Raw genomic sequence first — 24,160 nt, forward strand, 5'->3', positions numbered from 1 at the left:
TATGGAATTATATTACTGCCACAAGTCTGTGTGCAAGGAAAACACATTTTGTAAGATCAAGTGATATTTTGAGCGCATTTTACAAGCAAATGTTAACTCCATAGTGCATGGCTGCTGCAGGAAAAACATTATCCTGTTTGCTGCTGCCAGCTGCTACAATGCTCCGAAATGTGTGCGTCAACCTAACCTGACATGGCTGTAATGCTATTCCAGCCATTTGATTGGTTCGTTGCAGCAATATTCTCATTATTACTGGCTTTTCATATTGTTTGTCATAACATGGATGGAATGAATTCTATCGACTTTCTATCAACCATCTCTTATATTTCTATTGAGGAAAAGTTATTTTGCGATAATTGTCATTACCGTTTTATCTCCCAGCCCTAGACATAAATGTTGGTGTCAGACAATGCAGTAAAAAGCATCCCCATTCCATCAAATGCTTCGTTGGCATAACCTCTGAAAATACTCCAGATTCTTGAAGGATGAAGGAAGTGGAATTCTACTTTGTATTCCAGAACTTCTTGTAAAGGTTCAGAGTATATTAGATCTGGAAACTGGGCAGGCTATGGAAGTCACTTGAGTTTATCCTGGCATTTATGAAACTACCTTTGGATTAGTTGAGCAATGTGTATGAAGCAATTTTGTCTCAGAATAGGGAAACTTCATTAAGGAACAGTGTACGTTGCACCTGGTCCTGTAAAATTGCCTCATACTCTTTGGCTGCCATACAACCATATTGAGTTTTTATCTGACCTAACGTCTCCCATGAGGTGGCTACCCCATACTGTTACAGATTCCCCAACACATTTAACAGTAGGCAGTAGACTTTGGAGAATAAAGGCATCATTTTTCCTCTCCAAACATTAACCCTTCTGGATGCAGGAAATGGGGTGAAGATGACTGATCACATCTGTATTACTTTTTCCCATTGCTTACTGTTCTGGGTTTTGTGCTCCTTACACCAAATGCTTGCTTCTTTGCTTTGAAAACAGACATGTTGTGCTAATTTCAGACATAATTTATAGATGACACGTGCTGGTATTTGAGAATTAATATAATATGAGTAGCTTTGCAGCTGTATTTGTAATTTTGATTTAGTCATTTCAAAGTTAAATTCCTTTTTCATGTGGTGTTTCCGTTTTATTGTCCACCCCTTAAATGTTTAAAGTTAAAGATTTCTTTTAGCTAAAGCAAAAAAATGACTTAACATCTGGCTGATGTGTAGATTAATTGATTTTAATTTTATGCGAGTGTGCAATTGAAAAATGAGCATTGTAGCTCATCACTACACACTTCTTTCCCCTTTTTTATCCAGACAGTGCAGGTTCCAGTATATTCTGAACAGGAGTATCAAATGTATCTTCATGACGATGGATGGACTAAAGTAGAGACGGATCACCTTTTTGACCTCTGCAAGCGCTTTGATCAAAGGTTTATTGTCATTCATGACCGCTACGACCATCAGCAGTTTAGGGTAAGCTTATGGAAAGAATGAAGATTATCTGTATCATTATCAGGAAATTCTAGTTATCTGTAATTTTGGCAAAAGGTTGAAATATAAATATGTTTATAGATGTATATTAAAACAGCCTACAATAAATTGGTTAATTCAAATATTGCACTGGATAAGCAATATGAATGGGATTGGAGGAATAAATGTTATTTGCCTAATAGCAGAGCTGCTATGGAGGTTAAATCAAAATTGCAAGGCAAAGTGGACTGCAGCAAATCATAGATTGCAGTTATGTTTGATGGTAAGGTAATTTTTGTAGAGGGTTGGAATGATGGTACAGTGCTTAGTGCCGTTGTTCTATCTTTCCCAATAAAAAAATAATTTTTAGATGCTCATTGTTTAGACACAAAATTAAAATAATCACTCATTTGACATGTTTATTCTGATTTTTGCCCAGGGGAAGAGAGTGAATCCCATACTGGCTTCTCACACAACATGAGAAGCTGGACTTAACTAGCTTTGTTTAACCAGTGATATAGATAATCAGAAGTCTAATGTGTGAGCAGTAAATTAGGCTTCTGAAGTGCTTTGGTAATAAGAGGTTTCTGAATTCTGGTAGAGGCAAAGATTTGGCAGAGATTGCAAGGATACTCTGAGAATGAAAGACGTTTCAGTCTCCAATTCAGATTTAAAAAAAAAAAATCAAAGTAAGCTGAATTGTAGGAGCAGCTAGTTTACAGAAGTGAAAATTGCCATTAAAGTTGAAGCTTGTTTGGAATTGATTTTGGTTAAGTGAATGGAGATATTTTACCAAAAGAGAGGAAATGCACACAGATTTAAGGAAAATTGTTCATATAAAAGTGAAGAAATGTTTAGTTAGTCTCATGTATGTGAAACCAAAGTTAACAAATGACAGAGAGAAAAAGCTCCCTTAAGGACAATTGATTAACCTGCAAAAAAAGGGCCATTGAACTTGGGTTATATTTGCCATAGTTGTACTAAACAACTCCGTTGTCAACCATCAGATTTACACCTTATTTAATATTTCTATTAATCTAAATTTATTCAGAAAATTATAATTCAGAATACTGTATGCTCAAAATATGATTTTATAATCAGAAATATTTTGTTTTTTGCTTTTAGAAAAGATCAGTTGAAGATTTAAAGGAACGTTACTATACCATTTGTGCCAAGCTAACAAAGATTCGTGCACCATCAGGCAGTGATCCAAAAATCTATGTGTTTGATGCAGGCCATGAAAGACGCAGAAAGGAGCAGTTGGAAAGGCTATATCATCGCACTCCTGAGCAAGTAAGGTGTTTTTTTGTTTTTTTTTTTTTTTTTTTTTAGACTCTCCTAATATCAAATGTTATTTTCTCATTAGTTCGTGTTTTTTTTTTTTTTTTGACCAAGAGAAATTTTTGAAGGTGTATGGCTAGTATTGTGCTGTTTTCTGCTTGGCGTTAGATGGAGTAAATAATAGGGAAAATGTCCTTGTTACTGCTACTCTCTGAACACACAGCTTTAAAAGGCACCTTGGAATTCTAATAATGCCTGCAGATCAAGCTGAAAACTGAGGCTTCTAGCTATCGTTAGACTGAAAGCAAATGTGCAAATTTCCCATTGCATTTATTAGAAGTTTGCAACCATTTTCAAATCTTGTTAAGTTTTCTTATTTTTATTTTTACACAATTCTTAAAAGTGCAATCATACTTCATTTAAAAAAGCTAGACAGGATACAGAAGAATTTCAGGGATATATAGTAAATTGCTTCTGTAAATCACATACGTACATGGAGAAGATTAGTTCAGTTTTAAAAATTTTGGGAGACAATTTCCATTTTTTAATATAAATATTAATATAAATAAGTAGCTACATGATGAAACTTCTGTATTAACCAGTGTTTAATATTGCACTATTAATAGAGTACACAGTCAGAAGGCACTTTGCAAAACAAAAACAAAGATATATTTCAAAATATTTTAATAGTAACTACAACAGCACTCTATAGCATGTGACAAGTTAAGAACTGCCTGTTTAATATGTTAGGGAAGTGTATCAGTCTAAAAAGAGAAGGTTTTTCAAGTTGGTTGAAAAGCGAGAGGGATAAGGGATTCTTTAAGCAAGATTTGAAAGAATCCACCGATGGAGCTTCACAAACAGACATTGCAATTCAGTTCCATAGAGTCTGTGCTACAAAGCTTAATGAGTAATCAGCAAGAGCAGTTAAAAGGATCTAGGGGATTTCTACAAGGCTAGCATCAAAGAATCCCTGTTATCTGATGGATTGGTGAAATATAAGTCACGTTGACAGGTGACCTTGGATGTTGAAATTAACGGGTATGTAAGTCAGAAGGAGAGTTTTGAGCATTATCCTGCACCTTATAGGCTGTCAGTAGAGTTGAGGCAGGTGAGAGGAGATGTGCTCATTTTGTTTGGTTTATGTCAGCTATTTAGCAACAGCATTTTGAACTTAACTATAGTTTGGTAATGCTTTGAGAAGGAAATTTTAAAAAGAATTTCAATAGTCCTGGCAAACCGATGAACATGACACATGTTTTTTGCATTAGAGAATGACGTGAAGGGTATAGTTCACAAAGTGTTTTGTTAACAGTAAAATTATGGCACGACTACTTTAGAGGTGGTGGTTTGAGCAAATGCCTAAAGCTTGATGGTTTGCTACAAATAAATGAACTCTTCCACCTTTTTTATAAGCTTTGTGATTATCCAATTAAAAGAATATATCTTTATTTCCCACCTTTGATTGAGTAAGTGCTCAAATGTCATAAATCAACTTCCACCTCAGGCCATGTTTTGGTAGATTCTGTAACTTTTGTTTTGAGATAGACTCCTCTCTTTGTCACCTTCATGTGTTGGAAATACATGAGATGACAGTTTCTAGCAACATTTAAATGACTGATTTATTTAAACATATAACTGATCACTAATGACAGCTTTAATGTATATGTAAAACACGCATCTAGTCACAGTGAAAGTAGTTTGATTTTAAAAAAAGGTTGTCTGACTGAATATTACTGGTTATAGTTGGAGTTAATAAAGTTTAGTGGGTTTATTTCGTTTGTTGGAGTTTGAATAGGAGGGATATGAAAGTCAAGAGTTTAAACTAAGTGCAGCTCCACAGAATCCAAATGAGGATTCTCATTTGCATGTTGTGCCATATAGGAAAACTGAGTGCAGTTTTCCAAATAACATACTTTGCACTAGCCAGGATGATTAACTGGGTACTACCCTTTGAAGTACAACTGGAACAAATGTCAGAGCACATCCACCGTCTCTGCTGCCTACATGCCCCCCCTTTACCTCAGGGTTTTGGCTTCATCCACATGGTATGACCTAGGTTTCTTGACCCAGACTTTACGTTTACTTTTGTCTGATGCCTTTATCTAAGGCCATTTACAACATTTCAGATACAACAGGTTACATTTGTTTTGTTTTTCCAGTTGGAGCACAGGCAGGTCAAGTAACTTGTTCATAGTCACACGGTGTCAGTAGCAGGATTTGAACCCTTAGCCTTGGTGTTTGAAGTCCAAAGCCTTAACCACTGCACCACACAGCCTTTAATGGTAATTGTTATTTTGAAGCTACCTATGTGGCCTGCCAGGAATATACTAATCCTCATTGTTTAGGTGTTCATGTGTAATATTTATTTGTGAAATCTCTTTTAGAAAATATTTTTTACAATTTTGGCAAAAAAATCAGAAATGGCTTATCAGACTGATATCTTATCTAATAGGTTGTCAGTTTACTGTCTGGCACAGCATTATCATTCATCATGTATTTTGTGTATCATGAGTTCTACCATTTGCCATAAAACATTATAATGTAAGTATAGTATAAGTAAGCCTTTTTAAACCTAATTCCTTCATTCTGGTCAATAAATTGTGTGCAAGTCTTTTTAAACTATTTACATTCATTCTACTTTAAAGCTTCTGTCATTGCTTTCCATGTGTAAATATGTATATATTTCCAGTGATTGGGCCAGGATAATGTGAATTATTACTTACTGTAAGTGAAGAATCCAAAATTAGGATATGCAATGCTATTTACATGTTACTAGATATACAATTAATCCTTAAGTACTGTGCTTAGAACAGGCTTTCATTTTTTCAGCTGCTGCAAGACTTTTTAAAGTGTACAGTGTTAGTTCTACTACAAATAGGAGGCAGGGTAAGCAATTTCTTCAGGTTTACAGATATTTTAGTAATGGTAGTTTTATTAATGAAAAAACTATCAAATGTACTTTCAATTCACAATGTTTTATTAATTTATCGATATTCTCTTCAGTGCTCTTCACCTTTTGAGTATTATAAAATTTATAATTTATTAAGCAAAAGGGCCAGTAAATGCAAATAGTTTAAGGGAATACTAACAAGAACCACCACTAGATGGCACCCACTCCATATAAATGTACACATGCTGTGTGAAAGTAAAGTTTAGGTAGATAGATAGATAGATAGATATAAGTGCTGAACTGGTTTACATGTCACAAAAAGATCTTGGGCTGCTTTGACCTTACATTTTATTTGTAACTAATTTGGTGCTAAATGGTAATTAAAAACTTTGGACTGAAGAATTAATAGACACAAGTGTATGTACTGAAGAATTAATAGACGCAAGTGTATGTAATTGTCTGGTTTTTATGCACAAATACTGTTGAAAGACATTAACTGTAATTGACTGTATTAATAATATAGTGGGCTTTTTGGAGAAGGGTGTACATTTAAAAACTTATGTAAAGTCTTGTAAAGTCTACGTCTGCATAACCTTCTTATAAGTGTGATGTAATGCACCTGCTAACTGTTCGTGGTGACTTGTCAGTGTTACTATGAGGAACTTTAAAGAAGGGGATGGTTTTGAGGGATTCACTCTGTACTTGCATTGGCAAAAGTTATCACATTTACTGTATGTCTTGAACATTTTTTTTTATTTTGGTTTGTAGAAATGGAGAGTACTGTACGAGAGTGGACCCAACAATACATAGAATTGGTCAAACACATAGGGTTTGTCTGCCTAGAAGCAGCAATATTCATTAACAACACTAGTAATTTCATGTGTCTACTTTTAAATTCATTCAATGCTACATTGATTAAAAAGTGTACATTTCTATGAAAAACATGGCAATTTCTGGGTTTGTCCAGATATTTGGCTTATAGTGTATGTAAAAGATTCTCTTTGTGCACTTTTCGTGGTCTTGGACATCTCTGGGGTGAGACCCATTTTTCTCGGGCTATCCATGAACTCAGTTCAGCTTTTCTGTGTTATCACCACCTCCACCTAAAACATCTGTTTATCCATTCATTCTACACCTTTCACTCTACATAACCCTTGCCTTTCTTTTTTCAATTCAACTAACCTCCTCTGCAACAGTCCATTCTCTGAAATCTACACATTCTCTTAATTTTCATCTCTTTGTCTGCTTCAACCAAGAAAGCAGATTATGCTTTACCACCACCACCTGAGTTGTGCTGGTCAAAGTGTAGCCTTGTGTTCCCTCATTGAGTCACCAGCCCTTGCCGAAGTTCATTCTTCTTTTCTGTCTGTCTGTCTGTCTGTCTGTTCTGTGTCCCTTGGCTGGGCTTACTCAGCCTTTACTTTGAAATTTCAGCATGGGCTTTCTATATCTTACTATTTTAACACTGTCATTAACTGTTGCTCATTAAAAAGGCCACAGTTATTCAGTATTGAGTATTTATTGCTAAATTGTTGTAATTGCAACAAGGTTTTACATAATATCAGTATATTAATGACTGGATGATTTTGTGTTGTCCCAGTTCATGCTCCTCACTGTTGTAAAGACGTTTTTATTTATTGTTTTTTAACATTCTATTGGGTTCAGCAGAACCATCATGCACTGCTATTAACTTTGTTTTGATAATTCCCTTCCAGTGATTCTGTAGAAGTGTTTATCTTCTTAACTGTCAGTCTAGAAAAGGACACAGTTGATTTCAGCTTTCTTTTCTCTGTAGTTGAGCAGGTGTTACAAGATAAAAAAATGTCCTCCTGTGTTCACCTTCACAGATGCTGTGGGCCCAGTTTGTTTTTGCCAGTGAAAAGTCGTGCCCTCAGCTATTATCCTGTGGCTCAGTAATCACAGTTTACTTTTAATACCATTTTGAAAACGCCATTTGTAAATTCACTTGTAACAGATTTATTGTCTGATGACTCTGGCATTCTAAATTTTCCTCTGGTCCAGTAGAGGGAAGAAAGCAAAGCATAAACTATAATGAAGTTTGTTTTTTGCTTTGTTCCTTTGTAACTGTCCTAGATCTGAATAGTTTCTCTTCTGACTTAGGGCTGTGGTGTTGAAAAACACATACAGTCGTGGCCAAAAGTTTTGAGAATGACACAAATATTGATTTTCATAAAGCTTGCTGCTTCAGTGTTTTTAGATCTTTTTGTCAGATGTTTCTGTGGTATATTAAAGTATAATTACAAGCATTTCATACGTTTCAAAGGCTTTTATTGACAATTACAAATTAAGTTTATGCAAATAGTCAATATTTGCAGTGTTGGCCCTTCTTTTTCAAGACCTCTGCAATTCGCCCTGGCATGCTGTCAATCAACTTCTGGGCCAAATCCTGGCTGATGGCAGTCCATTCTTGCATAATCAATGTTTGGAGTTTGGCAGAATTTGTGGGTTTTTGTTTGTCTACCCGCTTCTTGAGGATTGACCACAAGTTCTCAATGGGATTAAGTTCTGGGGAGTTTTCTGGCCATGGACCCAAAATTTTGATGTTTTGTTCCCCGAGCCACTTAGTTATCACTTTTGCCTTATGACACGGAGCTCCATCATGCTGGAAAAGGTATTGTTGGGCACCAAACTGTTCTTGGATGGTTGGGAGAAGTTGCTCTACAAGAATGTTTTGGTACCATTCTTTTTTCATGGCTGTGTTGTTAGGCAAAATTATGAGTGAGCCCACTCCCTTGGCTGAGAGGCAACCATACACATGAATGGATGTTTTACTGTTGGCATGACACAGGACTGATGGTAATGCTCACCTTTTGTTCTATGGACTGTCTTTTTTCCGGATGCCCCAAACAATCAGAAATGGGATTCATCAGAGAAAATTACTTTACCCCCAGTCCTCAGTCATCCAATCCCTGTACCTTTTACAGAATATCAGTCTATTCCTGATGCTTTTCTTAGAGAGAAGTGGCTTCTTTGCTGCCCTTCTTGACACCAGGCCATCCTCCAAAAGTCTTCGCCTCACTGTGCGAGCAGATGTACTCACACCTGTCTGCTGCCATTCCTGAGCAAGCTCTGCACTGTTGTGCCCTGATCCCGCAGATGAACCAACTTTAGGAGACAGTCCTGGCACTTGCTGGACTTTCTTGGGTGCCCTTCTTCACAACAGCAGTGGAAATGAGTTTTTTGGGGTTAAGTTCATTTTCATGGCAAAGAGGGACTTTTCAATTAATTGCAATTCATCTGAGCACTCTTCATAACATTCTGGAGCATATGCAAATTGCCATAATAAAAACGGAGGCAGCAAACTTTGTGAAAATGTAATATTTGTGTCTTTCTCAAAACATTTGGAAATAACTGTACTATGTGTATGTTAATAAGAGTTATGGGACCAGCTCTGGGTATACGATAAGTAGGCACTGGCCTGGGACACCAAAATGTCACTTCATTTACGATTGTGAGGGCACTGGTCTTCAAGCAGGAAACCAAACCCTGCTCGTCCATTTCCTATGCGATCATGATGGTGCCGTTTTTCAAGGGCACACCCCCCTCTCCCTTCCTCTATTTGAGTTACGGGTTTGACCAGGTGAATCTCAAAGGGGGACTCTCTTTTGGATGCACATCGGCTCTATAAAGAATAAGTTGACTTTTTTTAACATTTATTTAGATTAGTATTTGTCAAAAGACTGTCGCTTTTGTAACCATAAATTAATATACAGTGGTGTGAAAAACTATTTACCCCCTTCCTGATTTCTTATTCTTTTGCATGTTTGTCACACAAAATGTTTCTGATCATCAAACACATTTAACCATTAGTCAAATATAACACAAGTAAACACAAAATGCAGTTTGTAAATGGTGGTTTTTATTATTTAGGGAGAAAAAAAAATCCAAACCTACATGGCCCTGTGTGAAAAAGTAATTGCCCCCTGAACCTAATAACTGGTTGGGCCACCCTTAGCAGCAATAACTGCAATCAAGCGTTTGCGATAACTTGCAATGAGTCTTTTACAGCGCTCTGGAGGAATTTTGGCCCACTCATCTTTGCAAAATTGTTGTAATTCAGCTTTATTTGAGGGTTTTCTAGCATGAACCGCCTTTTTAAGGTCATGCCATAGCATCTCAATTGGATTCAGGTCAGGACTTTGACTAGGCCACTCCAAAGTCTTCATTTTGTTTTTCTTCAGCCATTCAGAGGTGGATTTGCTGGTGTGTTTTGGGTCATTGTCCTGTTGCAGCACCCAAGATCGCTTCAGCTTGAGATTTTTTGGTAGACAGTAGAATTCATGGTTCCATCTATCACAGCAAGCCTTCCAGGTCCTGAAGCAGCAAAACAACCCCAGACCATCACACTACCACCACCATATTTTACTGTTGGTATGATGTTCTTTTTCTGAAATGCTGTGTTCCTTTTACGCCAGATGTAACGGGACATTTGCCTTCCAAAAAGTTCAACTTTTGTCTCATCAGTCCACAAGGTATTTTCCCAAAAGTCTTGGCAATCATTGAGATGTTTCTTAGCAAAATTGAGACGAGCCCTAATGTTCTTTTTGCTTAACAGTGGTTTGCGTCTTGGAAATCTGCCATGCAGGCCATTTTTGCCCAGTCTCTTTCTTATGGTGGAGTCGTGAACACTGACCTTAATTGAGGCAAGTGAGGCCTGCAGTTCTTTAGACGTTGTCCTGTGGTCTTTTGTGACCTCTCGGATGAGTCGTCTCTGCGCTCTTGGGGTAATTTTGGTCGGCCGGCCACTCCTGGGAAGATTCACCACTGTTCCATGTTTTTGCCATTTGTGGATAATGGCTCTCACTGTGGTTCGCTGCACTCCCAAAGCTTTAGAAATGGCTTTATAACCTTTACCAGACTGATAGATCTCAATTACTTCTGTTCTCATTTGTTCCTGAATTTCTTTGGATCTTGGCATGATGTCTAGCTTTTGAGGTGCTTTTGGTCTACTTCTCTGTGTCAGGCAGCTCCTATTTAAGTGATTTCTTGATTGAAACAGGTGTGGCAGTAATCAGGCCTGGGGGTGGCTATGGAAATTGAACTCGGGTGTGATACACCACAGTTAGGTTATTTTTTAACAAGGGGGCAATTACTTTTTCACACAGGGCCATGTAGGTTTGGATTTTTTTTCTCCCTAAATAATAAAAACCATCATTTAAAAACTGCATTTTGTGTTTACTTGTGTTATATTTGACTAATGGTTAAATGTGTTTGATGATCAGAAACATTTTGTGTGACAAACATGCAAAAGAATAAGAAATCAGGAAGGGGGCAAATAGTTTTTCACACCACTGTAATTCTGATAATACAGTATCTTATTTATAGGGAGTATTATAAGAAACATTCCATGGTATGATGGAGTCGAGATATATTATACTCCATTTTGGTATTGTGTTCTTCAGAGTTGAAAAGTTTGTCATGAGCACCATTTTAATGTGTTTTTATTGTTCTTTTTAGCAGGTTTTGTCCATTTAAGCAGCCTCTCTCTTTACAGTCTGTTATTAGATTGCGAGTGTAGGCAACCACTTCATGTTAGGACCATTTCTTACATATAGACATGCTCTTCATTCAATGTTTTAAAATAGTCTGCACTATTCATTTGTAGATTTATTTAGGAAATGCCCTTCTTTCACATTTAGATGTTGCAAGTGAAAAAACTTAGTATTCATTGACATCCTTTGGTGGAACATCTAAAGTGGTGCAGACACTGTGTTGGAACAGGTACAGTTTATTTAAAGCAGGAAGACAGAAGGGAATTTTATATAACATTATGAGCTATATTAGATCTTCTAAATATGTGTCAGGCTGCTCATTTATTCCGTAATTTGGGTAGATACACATTTTTTATATTTACAGCATTATCCATCCATCCATTTTCCAACCCGCTGAATCCGAACACAGGGTCACGGGGGGTCTGCTGGAGCCAATCCCAGCCAACACAGGGCACAAGGCGGGAACCAATCCCGGGCAGGGTGCCAACCTGCCACAGATTTACAGCATTATTTAAGATTTAATCTGTAAATGAATCATTTGTTTATAAGAAAGCAGGCATATGTATCTTATCTTTGATCAACCAACTGCATTTAGTGTGTCATGGACATTTTTCAAATATTAGTTCTGCCTTTTTTGTGTTGTAACGATTAATTGCAATAAAATGTAAACAATTACCTTATTTTGAACTAAGAGTATTTACTATTTTTAATGTATTTAGAATTCACTGTCATTACAGTGTTCATTAAGTGACAGAAATTGAACATTTATTTCCAGCTCTGGAGAGTTATCCATTTTAGTAAAATGACCTTTATTGGTAACAAGGTGTTTAAATGTGGCCGTGAATTTAGCAGTGTTAAAAAGGTGAGGCTGTATTCTCCAGCACCTCTGATCTAGCCAAAGGGGAAAGATTATTGGAGAATTATTTATAGCAGCTCTAACACGGGCAATTAGAGCTATGCGTTATTATAATGATCTTGTGTGTAAACTGATTTACTTTGAAACCCTCATTAAAGGTTTGCCTGCTGAAGTATTGATCTTGTTTTTGAAATGTATTAAGTGCTGCTTAAGAAATGTACCGTTTTAGCTATCTGGAGTCTAAGTTGTTGTCATTTCTGTGGTAAACTGGTGTACTTTTTCTTGAAGATAAGCCTTTTTTATTTTGGTTTAAAACTGCTTTTTCTTTGCAGGTCCTGTTTGTGATGAATTACAGTATATTCACAGTCCCTAATTTCCTTTTGTAAATGCTGTCTGTCTCCTGCAGGTGGCAGAAGAAGAGTATCTAATACAGGAATTGAGAAAGATAGAGACAAGGAAAAAAGAGAGGGAGAAGAAGGCACAAGACCTGCAAAAGCTCATTACAGCTGCTGACACCACTACAGAGATGCGACGTGCAGAACGGAAAGCTACAAAAAAGAAACTACCCCAAAAACGGGAGACAGAAAAGCCAGTGAGTCACCTACTTTACGTAGACCATCTAGTTGAATTCTACCATTCTTTTATGAAAACTACAACTAATTTATTTAGAGGTAAATCAAAAATACAGACTTTTTCTGAAATTAACACCCAATGTCAGAACACATACACCCAAGACTCTACAAAACAAAGTATTACTTGCAAGTAGCTTCAACTCCATTTATACAGTATATTATTGTTAACGGGGAACATGTTGATGCTGCTTTCCAGTCGCACAATTGTTATAATGGAATTTTTGTGATTGGGGAAAATACAAACCCTTGAGATCCTTTATTTCATTGCTTTATTTGTACAATCCTGTGACACAAGTCTGACATGTACTTCTCATACTTTTTTTTTTTTACTTTAATGCAAATTGCATACATTTATATGCAGCTTTTATCAAGTGGGTGGTATACAATCTGTGAAACAGCCCCTATATACATGTTAGCTGAATCATTTATTCAGGATGTACTAAATATAATAAGCTTTAAGTAGAACACATTCTCTCACCCCTACCATTGTAACAATGAACATGCGCTGTTGCCTCAGAACCATTTTCTTACTCATCCTGTTGACTGGTTGCTCAGTTTTACGAGAGTATGCCCATATTTTTTTTTTCTCATACCACATCAGAGCACTGCCCGGTTATGGGAGGACAGATACCGCTGGGAATGGTGTTTTGAATTTATGGGTGATGACCAAAGACAGAATTTCTGCAGAAACTAAGCATCATTCACCAATGTATGCTTCATAAGGCAGCCCATAATAACAGATTCTGAGTGCTTAATGTAGGCATCTGTACCCTTGTACCTGCTTCTTAGTTGTGCTTTTTTAATTATTTTGCTACACCAAATACTACTTACCTGTAGTAGCAAACCAGTTTGGCATTTACAGCGCATTACGTTAGGAAATGTGTTTTTTAATTCATTACCTTTTATAGAAGAGGCATACAATTGCAGAGAGGTTTGAATAATTCAATGAATTTGTAGATTCACACACCAAAATAAATCACATCAGAGTCTACATGTTTGGTGCAAACCCAGTTTTAAATGGAGCATTCACTTTTTAAAGTAGCTCAAGCTTAAAGGATAGCAGTGTAGAATTTGGAATAAACTTAAGTTTAATGTAGTCTCTGTGAGAGTATTAAGACCCATTGATTTACAGAATACAAACTGTTGGTGTTATATGAAAAAATTGTAATTAATGTAAAATTGGGTGTAAAGGTTTAAAAGTAAGTTACTCCCAAAACAATAGTCTGATTGAAATATCTTGCAGAAACGACATATGGCTTTAGCTGACATCACAGTACATGACTTTTCCAACTTTCCATCATTTACATAATCTTGAGATAATCGCTGCAAGTTGTAGACAGTCACAACATGTCTATTGATCATCAGTTTCATAGTGATACCCGCCGTAATTCAATTGTAGCTCTCTATGACTTGCTATAGAAAGCAGCCAAACAGTGAGATGGCTCTTGTGTGTGCGAGAGCTGACCACTAATGAACACACAACTGAAAGTGTAACATATACAATTTCCACAGATAAGAACTGGCTTCCAGTGAAAAAACTGTGCGCACACAGAGGAAACGTTAATTGAACTATGAAGCCATTAGAAATGTCTGTTTATTTGAAAGAAAAAAAAAAAGATGGGCTGAGATTGTGGCTGAACTTGACATAATTATTCACTCGGCTAACTACAGAAGTTCACATCAATTGACTGCCAAAATGAGGTGATGTGGTGATATTTTTGCAGTAAAATAGGAGACTTAGATCTGTGATGAAAACTTGTAGGGACCTATTAGCCAGTTGCCCCCTACAACCAAATGCATAACTACATATGACTATTGCCACATACAGTACATATGTAAATATCATGTGATATCTCAGGATCAGAGGTTTTCAGCTTTTTCTCTTGAGGTACCACCTTCAGGAATTGGCTTGTTTGACAACAGTCATTGCATTATCCAACATGCATTACAATGGCAAAATCCAAGGAGCTCAGTGCAGATTTACACACGTGAGGAATGTCTCTCTGAGCCATTTCTAAACAACTTCAGACTCCAAGATCACCAGTTCATACAATTATTTGGAGTTGTAGTCACTTTGCCAAGGTCTAGAAAAAATCATAGTGGCGGTAGCATCATGATCTGGGGCTGTTTTGCTGCCAGTGGAACTGGCGCATTACACAAGGTTGACGGTGTAATGAAGGAGGATTAATTCAGAACTCTTCAGCATAACCTCAAACCATCAGCTAGAACGTTGAAACTTGGACACAATTGGATTTCCATAAGGTCAGTAACCCTTAACACACATAAAAGCTAGTTTTGGAATAGCTAAGTCAGACTAACATTAATCGTTTAGAATGTTCTTCCCAAAGTCTGGATGTTAATCCCATTGAAAATATGTGGGCTGTACTTAAAAGTCAGGCCCATGCCAGGAAACCAACACATTTGGTTGAACCTGAACAATTCTGCCAGGAACAGTGGTCAAATATCCAGAATTCTGTTAGAAGCTTTTTGATGGCTACCAGAAGCATTTAATCGGGGTGAAATGTGCTAAGAGATGTTTAATCAAAAATTAGGTGTATTGTATGTATAATTTAGACCCTGTGGAGGATTTAGAAAACCCACAATAAATTAAAACTTGTGTGCTAACTTTGTTTTTTTTTGTTTTGTAATAAAGATGTGTGCTGTACTACCATTCTGCCACGTTAAAAAAGAACAGTTGTAGAGATCAATGAAAGCCCAGTACTGCCCTTACATTCATTCAGATATATAAATGTATATAAATTTAATCACCACAACTGGCTTCATTAAAAAAAAAGAGTGATATTTTTTATAGAGTTATTATTGACAATGTCAGGTTCCAGTTTTAATAGCTTTAAGCACATTAGTGCTTCCATAACTCCATTAGATACTGTTTTATCACCATTTTTATTCTTTGATTTAAATTTTTTGAAACAAGGAAGAAAACCTTTTACATCTGGATATGACTCTATAAATGCTAGCCTCACAGTTGCTACTTTATTATCATCTCCCTACATGCAATAAGACTGCTGGCAAATAATTAAAAACCTGAAAATATTATAAACAACATCTTTGCAGTTTCAGTTCTGGTCCTTGGACACAGATGAAGCTGAAGAGTAGATGCCTTGTAACTTAGGCTGTTGTCATTACTGGTATTTGTGAGATGGCTCCTTTGCTGCATTTTTAAACACCGACATGCTAAAATTCTCAACATCCTAATTGGTCAGAAACGTGCTAATGCAGTGGCTACACCATGTTTTTCTAGGCAGATAATGGGAAGTAGTGAATGATAGCGATAATATTCACTTAAAAGGTTTGGGACCATAATTGCACAGAATTTTAGTAATGTATAGAGATGACATTGCCATTTGTGGCACAATGGGAGTATTCTGTAATGGAACACACTCTATACCAACTTTTGAATATTGTTAATTTAGTTCCCTTGATTTAGAGGATGTATTAGAAAAGTGATTAAATTATACCAGCAAAGAGAACATGGTGACTTTATGAAGAACACCAACTGCAATTTTTGGTTGTGGCTTTATAATGGAAAGTAACATTGCAAGTGCAAAGTTGTGAACCTAATCAGCAGGTTAGAAAATTAATGGGTGGTTATAATCAATATACTACTTATACTACTTAAAAACACATACACAAAATATGTTATGAACAAAAGGCTACAAATAAAAGGCGTTAACTTTAAAAGAATTGTAGTTGAGTTAATATGTATTATTTCCACCTCACCCAATGATTGGATGAGCCTCTGCTCAATGAATTAAAAACTTTTATTTGACTGAGTCATTAATATAAAATCTATCCAGTTTGTGAAGAAGGACTCAAGTGAAGATTCTGATTGACTTCACTAGTCCTGAATATTTTTCATTGTGGTCCTAAACAACTCCAAGGGAGAGGACAAAGTAATTTAAAATATCTCTGCATGTGACATGTGGCTAAATATGTAAGTCATCCTCCCAGCACAGTTTGATTTGAGAATATTGGTTCATTCCATTTCAAGAAATTTCTCAAATTGTGTCAAAGCCTAGCTCACTATTTACTTATTTGTTGTCAAAAAACTGGACATTTTTACACAAAATCATGGAAGTGATTCTGGGAATGTCAGAAGTCATGCATAAAGTGAAAGTTTTGTTGGGTACATATGCAGTGCTGAACTTTATGATGCATTTTCCTTACCAGCTTATTGATGGTGGTATAACAGAGCCATGTTTTTCATACTTGTCCTTTTGTCAGCTGAGATTTGCAAACTACAAATAGAGCAAATGGTTTAGAAACTAAACCTCTCTAAACTTACGTCTGCAGTTAGGTGGGTTTTGTGGTTTTCTGCATGAATTGAACTGTGTCTGCTGTAATTATTTCCTTTTTTAACCTTTCTAAAATTCGCAATCTTGCCATTTATTGAGCAGCTGGTCACACTAGTTAGCTTCCTCGGTTAAATATAATTTTAAAAACATGCCTGAAATTAAAGCTATTCACTCCTTATAAACATTTAAAATTCAATGGTCTGAAAACTTGCACAGTGAATTTATCAATCATCTTGAAATGTTCCATGATCACCTCTGGTAAAGTTGTTATTTGAATGATGTCATCACAAAACATGGCACTCCAATACTTTAAAAATGCTCTTTTTAAAACACACCAGTTAAAGTTTGGACTGAATTGGAAAGCAATTAATTACACATTTGAAAGAGCTCATTCTTTTAAAACATAGCTCCACGGGTTTAAAGTAAATCTTTTCTAATTTTCTTATTTTGAACAGGAGAAAGCCATATTATGGATGACTTCTTTAAAGATATGTTTTTGTTTTCATGATTGTATATAAGTATGTCCGCACACAAATGCAGATTTGTTTAAAGGCCTTGTAGACAAGGATTCTGTCTCTAATTTAAAGCTGCAGATGTTTAAATATTTGCTGCTAAGGATTTAGAACAGCTGCTTTAGATCTTCCACAGTTGGGTATATTTGTTAACTGTGCCTTGAATGTCTGCATTAAGGAACACTTTTTGTACCTTGATGTTTTCACTGCCTATGTTGTTTTTGCCAATGAGGTGTCCATCTTAATCTTGGGGAAACTCTTCACAAATTCTAGTTCTGCCCGACGTCTGCAAAGCAGTTATATTTCAGGCGCTGTAAATCCTTGATGTACTGGCACTTAAAGTGGGTTGCCCTACAATGCCAGTTAAATTAATAAATTTCAAGCTGCTTTAGAGGTGAACAGGAAAGGAATGTATAGTGAGCATTTGTTAAACTTCACCGATTATGCAGCTTTTATGGTTGATATAAAACGTCTTATCTCTTTATTTTTTTTTTTTTAGGAAAAACATTTTGGATTTTGCAGAGTGTATGTTGTTGCCACTCCAGTAGGAATATATGTGTTTATTTCCTTGGAGCATATGCGAGAGTTTAGCCTTATCAGAATGTTGTCATCTATTGAACATCTGTTGAAGAGGCACATTTTAGTGAACAGTACAGCATTTGGCCTAGTTAATTTAAAAAATGTCCCCATCATGTACTTCCTGGCTCTTTTGTATAACTGCTTAAAAATCAGCATTTGAAAATGTTGTGCTGAATCATTGTGCAAATGCAATAATGGCATTAAACAATAGCTTTGGAGATAATTGATGTACAGCAACATCTAAAAGCAGTTCATATTTCTGTGTGTGGATTAACAGTGTGTTAAAACAGCAGTTTAAGTAGATATTAGTAGACCATTTTGTTGCAGAATGGTTTTATGGCAGTTCAGTGATAACCACTATAAAAACGAGCATTGTCGGAGTAAGATATAAATTAACTCCAGTTAGAGTACAGGTCTAATTTTTATCCATACACTGTTTAAATGTTACATTTTTGTTGAATGGTTTATTTGTGGGTGGAAAGGTTCGTATGGCAATTTGACAGTATTTAAATAAATCTTTTTGCCACCCATCTAAATATTGTCTTTAAAAGAGTGTAGATTATGTACTTTTGCTGGTAATAAAAGATTGATAGGTTTGACCGAAGATGCCAATGGAAAACAAATACCATTGTCCTTATTAAACTTAAACAGTGTTATCCTCTAAAAAATAAAAGAGAAGAATTCAAATATCAGTCCGCCAAGTGAGCAGAGCTTCTTAAGAAACAAGCTAGCTCAAAGAGCCTCCCAGTATAAATATCTTCAAATAAATATATCCATCCTAGCTGAGGTGGCGCATCTGGCAAACTGTAGGATCCTGACAAGTTATACAAATTAGCAGGACCATATGCTGTACAAAACAAGCACGACATGTCACAGCTTCAGCGGTGTGATATCTGTATACCCACACCAGTTTTGATTAAGTGTTTAATTTTGTTGGGAGCCAAAGCACAGTCGTTTTATACCAGCAGTGAAGCTATGAAAGCAAGCCCCTTCTAATGAGGGTGATATGTGGAAGACTTCCTGTCAGTTAAATGTTTTGTGAAATGCGTTCGCACAACAAGGCTTGCAGGAGGATTGAGCAGGCAGCTTTTGATATAAGTGACTGTATCATCATCTGAGCTGCTGCTTTAAAGTCAAAGTTGTTTTTATTTTTCCATTATTTTTTTTTTAATAATAATCCAAGCACTCTTGTAGATATCTCAAGATTTCGCAGCCCTACTTAATGCCATGTTGAAAGAATATAAGCTCCTAAATGACAGGAGGAAAGCAGACACAGCCTTATTAAATAAAATGTATAGCGGCTATGTTACATTCAAACATTGGCATTCTTTGAAGTGGATTTACAATAAATATATTCAAAAGCTATTGAGAATGACATGTATTGTTCAGTGCATTTATAATATGTATAAACTGTAACTGAATTGTATTTGTATTCTTTAATATGATATTGCATTTGTATGAAATCCTGTCAGATTTGAAGGGCTGACCTCTCTCAGTAAACTCTTAAAAGACAACATCACTAAGGGCTCTAACTGCTTCGTTTTTTGAAGTGGAATGTTGTTTCTGAGGTAGAACAAAACTTTTTTTGTCCTAATTGTATTCCTGACAAACTTTGTTTATATTTGCAGGCTGTTCCTGAGACAGCGGGCATCAAATTTCCAGACTTCAAATCAGCAGGTGTCACACTCAGAAGCCAAAGGGTAGGAAACATGCCCCTTATTTTTGTCAACCTTTACCATGTTTCTATATTAATCCCTGATTGAAATCGCCGCCTTGTTGCAGAATTTGAAGAATATGTTAGAAATTCCTGATTTTTAGCTTTTTCTGTAGTTGTTTACTCCCATTGCTAAGAATGTTTTTATTCCCCACTTTGCTGTTATATTCCCTTTATAGATGAATTATACTGGACTTAAATTCTGTTTTTAGTACATGGAAACGTGTAAAGCTACTGATGCAAGTTTTGTTCATATTTAATAATAGGTAGTTGACCGATCCCCGTTTGATTGAGTAATGATCATTAACCGTTAAAAAAAGACACCATCCTTAATAACACCGACAAGGATGTAATGTATGTCTCATTAAAGGGTTCTATTTATACAATTTTGTTTAAGAGTAGTTTTAATGTGAAGTGAAAACTTGTCACCAGCAGTCACTTTACATTACTGAAAAGCATTTTATGCTTTTTTGTTTAGGAATTGGAGCATACTGACACATTTTATAATCAGCTGTGTGTACAGTCTGTTAACAGTCATAGGGCTGGTGCTTAGCCTTCTGCCTCTCATATGCGAAAATACATGTTAAATCCATCATATACTGCAATTTTCAGTGTATGAGAGATGTTGCTGAGGTCCAGTCCACAGGGGTGGATGGATTAACGACCACATTGTTCTGTGCATTTTTGTGAAAACATACAACCACTTTGTCCATGCGTCTTCACAGCAGCAGTTAGCTGCTCTGCAAGTCTGTTAGCTGTTTGTATAATTTGAAACTGTTGTGTTTGTAGTATCATCAACATCATCTGTCAATTTATTGTGTTATACTGTACTTCTTGATTGTTGCTTCAGTCCAAATGTCATTTGTGAGTATATATTTATGCTGCATACTATTCTACATCTATGCTATTTCACGTACTATGTCACAAGTGGAAAATATGAGCTTCCCAAACATCTTTGAAAGTGGTAGCTCATAATTAAAAATAAGGACGTCAGTTCGGTATTACATTTTTTGTGACCTCATTGTTTTTAGGCCAAGGAGATACGCATTGTAGTTTATCTATTAGTTTTTTTGTTTTTTTTTGATGAAAACAACACTAAGCCTTCATTAGCTTTTATATGGATCAGGTGACAAAGTCAAATGATCTCAAAATGGGACAGTGAGATGTCAAAAGTGGACAATTTCAGTAACACATAAACGCTGCATTATTAGCATCTTGTGTCGTCTTGGTAAAAACATTGTTCTCTGTGACTTGTAATGGTGCTTCTGGATGGAATGTTTTACCATGGCTCAAGATAATTGCATGGCAGAAGCCTTTGCCATCCATGACACTGATTGCTGTCACTGTGTATTTTTCTCTGCATTCTGGTCAGCAACTTTACTTTGCTTGTGTTACACTCATTGTAGATTTGCTGTAGGCGGACTTGACAAGTGGCATGCTTGTTTTATTTGTGGTAATGCATAACAGATGTGTTTTAAACACGATTATACAGTTAGTAGAAATTCATACTCTTGCTTAAAATGCTCAAACATTAAGATGTTTTTAGAATATTTGTTGAAGGAATCTTCCTTGTTCCCTGATGTAAAATGATCTAATGATCCTCTACCTTAAATACGACCATCATGTCTATTACAATGAACAACTTTTCTGAGTAACTCTGTGTTATTAATTACATTACAGCAGAGAATTTAAATTCCCCAAAGCAAAGTTAACAATCTTTTAACTGATAAGATAAGTTATTTTAAGCTATTAATTTTGTGGAGGTGTATCAGGTTCCAGAGTTCCCAGTTAATGTTAATCATTTAGTTAATCATTAACATGCCTGTTTGCAACTTTTACATTCATAGACTTTTATAGCAAGATGTGAATCTTATATTGAATACACTTTTCTTTCTTTTCCATTTATATTTGTGATTTTTCACACATTCATAAAGAACATAAATTTATAGCAATGCGATTATTTTTAATTTTGGTTACACATTGAACCTAAGCATACATTATCATACTTTCCAAACATACTGCCCAATTCTTAGATCTACAAGTGTTACCTTTAAAATTCTATCAAAGTTACATGACAGATATGTTATTTTTTAATCCAGTGTTATTTTGTACTTACTACATTTCAAATTATTCAAAATCAAGAAATTCTTGCCTGAAACCATTCAGATACTTTTGTTGCAGTGATTGCTTAATTACATTACATTTATTATGTACACAAGTATCAATAACATTTTTTTCTGAGCTAACTAACATTGGTTCCTTTGTCTCAGTTTATTATTCCACTTTCTTTAATGTAAAACCTAATATGTCTGTCTTTTCACTCTTCTAATGTCTGCCTGGCTATTCTCTATTTATACAAAGTTTGGCCCAAAAAACATGTGCAGTTCCTCATCTACAGTAATACTTTGCGTAAAGGAGCAGTAAAGATAAATTAATGTAAAACTTAGAAAAGCAGATAGTGGAGAAAAAAAGTATTTTTGTGATCAGCCAATTTACTGATTACTGATCGAGTCATTTAGGAGTGAAAATCAACCCATTTAGATTAGCGGCACATCAGTTGGAGCGTAACAATTAATAGGGAAAATTTGGTTAAGTTTGTGCTTTTTCCAAAGAGGAACAAGTTCTCATTAGCAAAATTGAAGTATCACAATAAGTTTGCTTTTAATGTAGCAGGTGTTGAAATTTAATTATTAAAATATTACACCTGCAACTAGATATATGTGTGGAAGAAAATTCACTGTTGTAGTGTAGCTGTCTTATTAGGTGATCTGTCTACCTTCCTGCGCATGTTATTTATCATACTTAGTATGACATTATGTGTCCTTAAGCTCATTTAAAATGCGGTGTATCAAATGTATATTAATTCTGTTTCTCTTCAGTAGTGTCGAATTTGTAATGTGTGCAGAATACTCTGATGATTCAATAGCTAAGTAAGTTGCAGTGGTTCTGTTTTTCTTTCCAATGATTTCCTCAAACTGAGTGACCATATTACCTTTATTGTCCTGTACTGGGAACAGGTTTTTTTCTCCCCAGTGTGCTTCTTAAAAAAATAAATAAATAAATAAATAAAAAGTGGAATAGATGTAGCCCTGAATAAAATTTTATTACAATGTACTAAAAATGGGAGCCAATTCAATAAATATAAACTTAACTGAATCTGCAGTGTAATGAGCTACAGTATAATGAGTGGGTGGTGTATTTCCAGATCACACCAGATTGCAGGTGGTGGATTTCATTAAAGAAATCACTAATCTGTTTCTGTGCTAGTTAATATTAAACTGCAGTCTGCACAGTGCTCAACCAAGCATTACCACTGGCCCAATTAAATAAAAGATTTTCTGCATAACTATCACATGCAATATCTATTTGAAATACTCCATTTTTAGATTTGCCTTTTGACTTATTTTTAATATTTACACCACTGAAGAAAATTGTGCTAGCCCTCAAAATGTACAATAAAGATGATGATCAAGGTCCTTGTCTATCTTACGTTTGTGTTAGCTGATCCATATTTCCCATGTTGATTGACACCATGCCTGTTACCCTGTTTATATCCTCTTCTTTCTGTCTTTGTTTCCCTCCAATACCACAAACAGGGAGATATTGTCTTCCGCATCAAAATGCCTAAATGTGGCTGGAGGTAGCCATCTGGGCCCAGCAATGACCCAAAAATGGGTACTGAACTCTGGCAGTTTTGCCTCTCGCCAGCCTCGTCTCTCATCACAGTTGTTTCCATAGTGCTTGAGAAATAGCCAGGAATGTTTCTAATCTTTCCTGTTCAGCAGGACCTCGTATTCATTTTGTGCTGCTAGTTATCAGGGTAAGGAGTGGTCCAGTGAAAGGTGGTTGACCTCCCAGCCCCAACTTGCTGAAGCGTCTTTGAGAGATGTAGCCAATCATGAGAGCTCGGAGTACAAATCCTGTTCAAAACATCAGACCACTGCTTTAGCAGACCATTATCAGTAACGTCCCCACCAAAATACTTCATGCTTAATGTCTTTGAAATATTATACTGAGAAAGATATTGAAATTGTTCTGTTTTTAATGACTTTTAAGGTGTCCATTATTGCTGGGGTACGTTTCTGCAACAGCTGTTACTTGTGGTCTTTCTGTCCTGTCCCATAGGTTATCATTTCTTCTTTTTGCTTTTGATTTACATCAAGTTGAATGCCATGTAACTGGAAACTTAAATGTTCAAATTTGGTTGATTGTTTAGACAGATTCTTTGTTGCCTTTTCCTTTAAATAGTCCATTTATATTAGTCCTAACTCTTTGTCCTTTGGTTATTCCAAAAGCATTTCATTATGGAGAAACACTAGACCTGTCATCACTGGCTTTCTGAAGCTAATTTATATCTACTGCCAAAAATTATACCACATGTTTGTACTTC

General features: G+C 35.9%; 1 protein-coding gene across 2 annotated transcripts in view; it reads left to right on the top strand.

The window, feature by feature from the left end:
• The window catches only part of dmap1 (DNA methyltransferase 1 associated protein 1), an 88,584-nt gene that overhangs the window by 35,132 nt on the left and 29,292 nt on the right, over positions 1–24,160 (top strand). For both annotated transcript variants that reach the window (XM_051933144.1, XM_028811265.2), the window contains exons 5-8: positions 1,319–1,477; positions 2,600–2,767; positions 12,424–12,609; positions 19,685–19,756. In XM_051933144.1, the coding sequence (XP_051789104.1) occupies positions 1,319–1,477; positions 2,600–2,767; positions 12,424–12,609; positions 19,685–19,756 (585 nt within the window). The remainder of the gene's footprint in view (positions 1–1,318; positions 1,478–2,599; positions 2,768–12,423; positions 12,610–19,684; positions 19,757–24,160) is intronic.

The sequence above is a fragment of the Erpetoichthys calabaricus genome, chromosome 10, assembly GCF_900747795.2.
Source record: "Erpetoichthys calabaricus chromosome 10, fErpCal1.3, whole genome shotgun sequence".
Taxonomy (NCBI): Eukaryota; Metazoa; Chordata; class Cladistia; order Polypteriformes; family Polypteridae; genus Erpetoichthys; species Erpetoichthys calabaricus.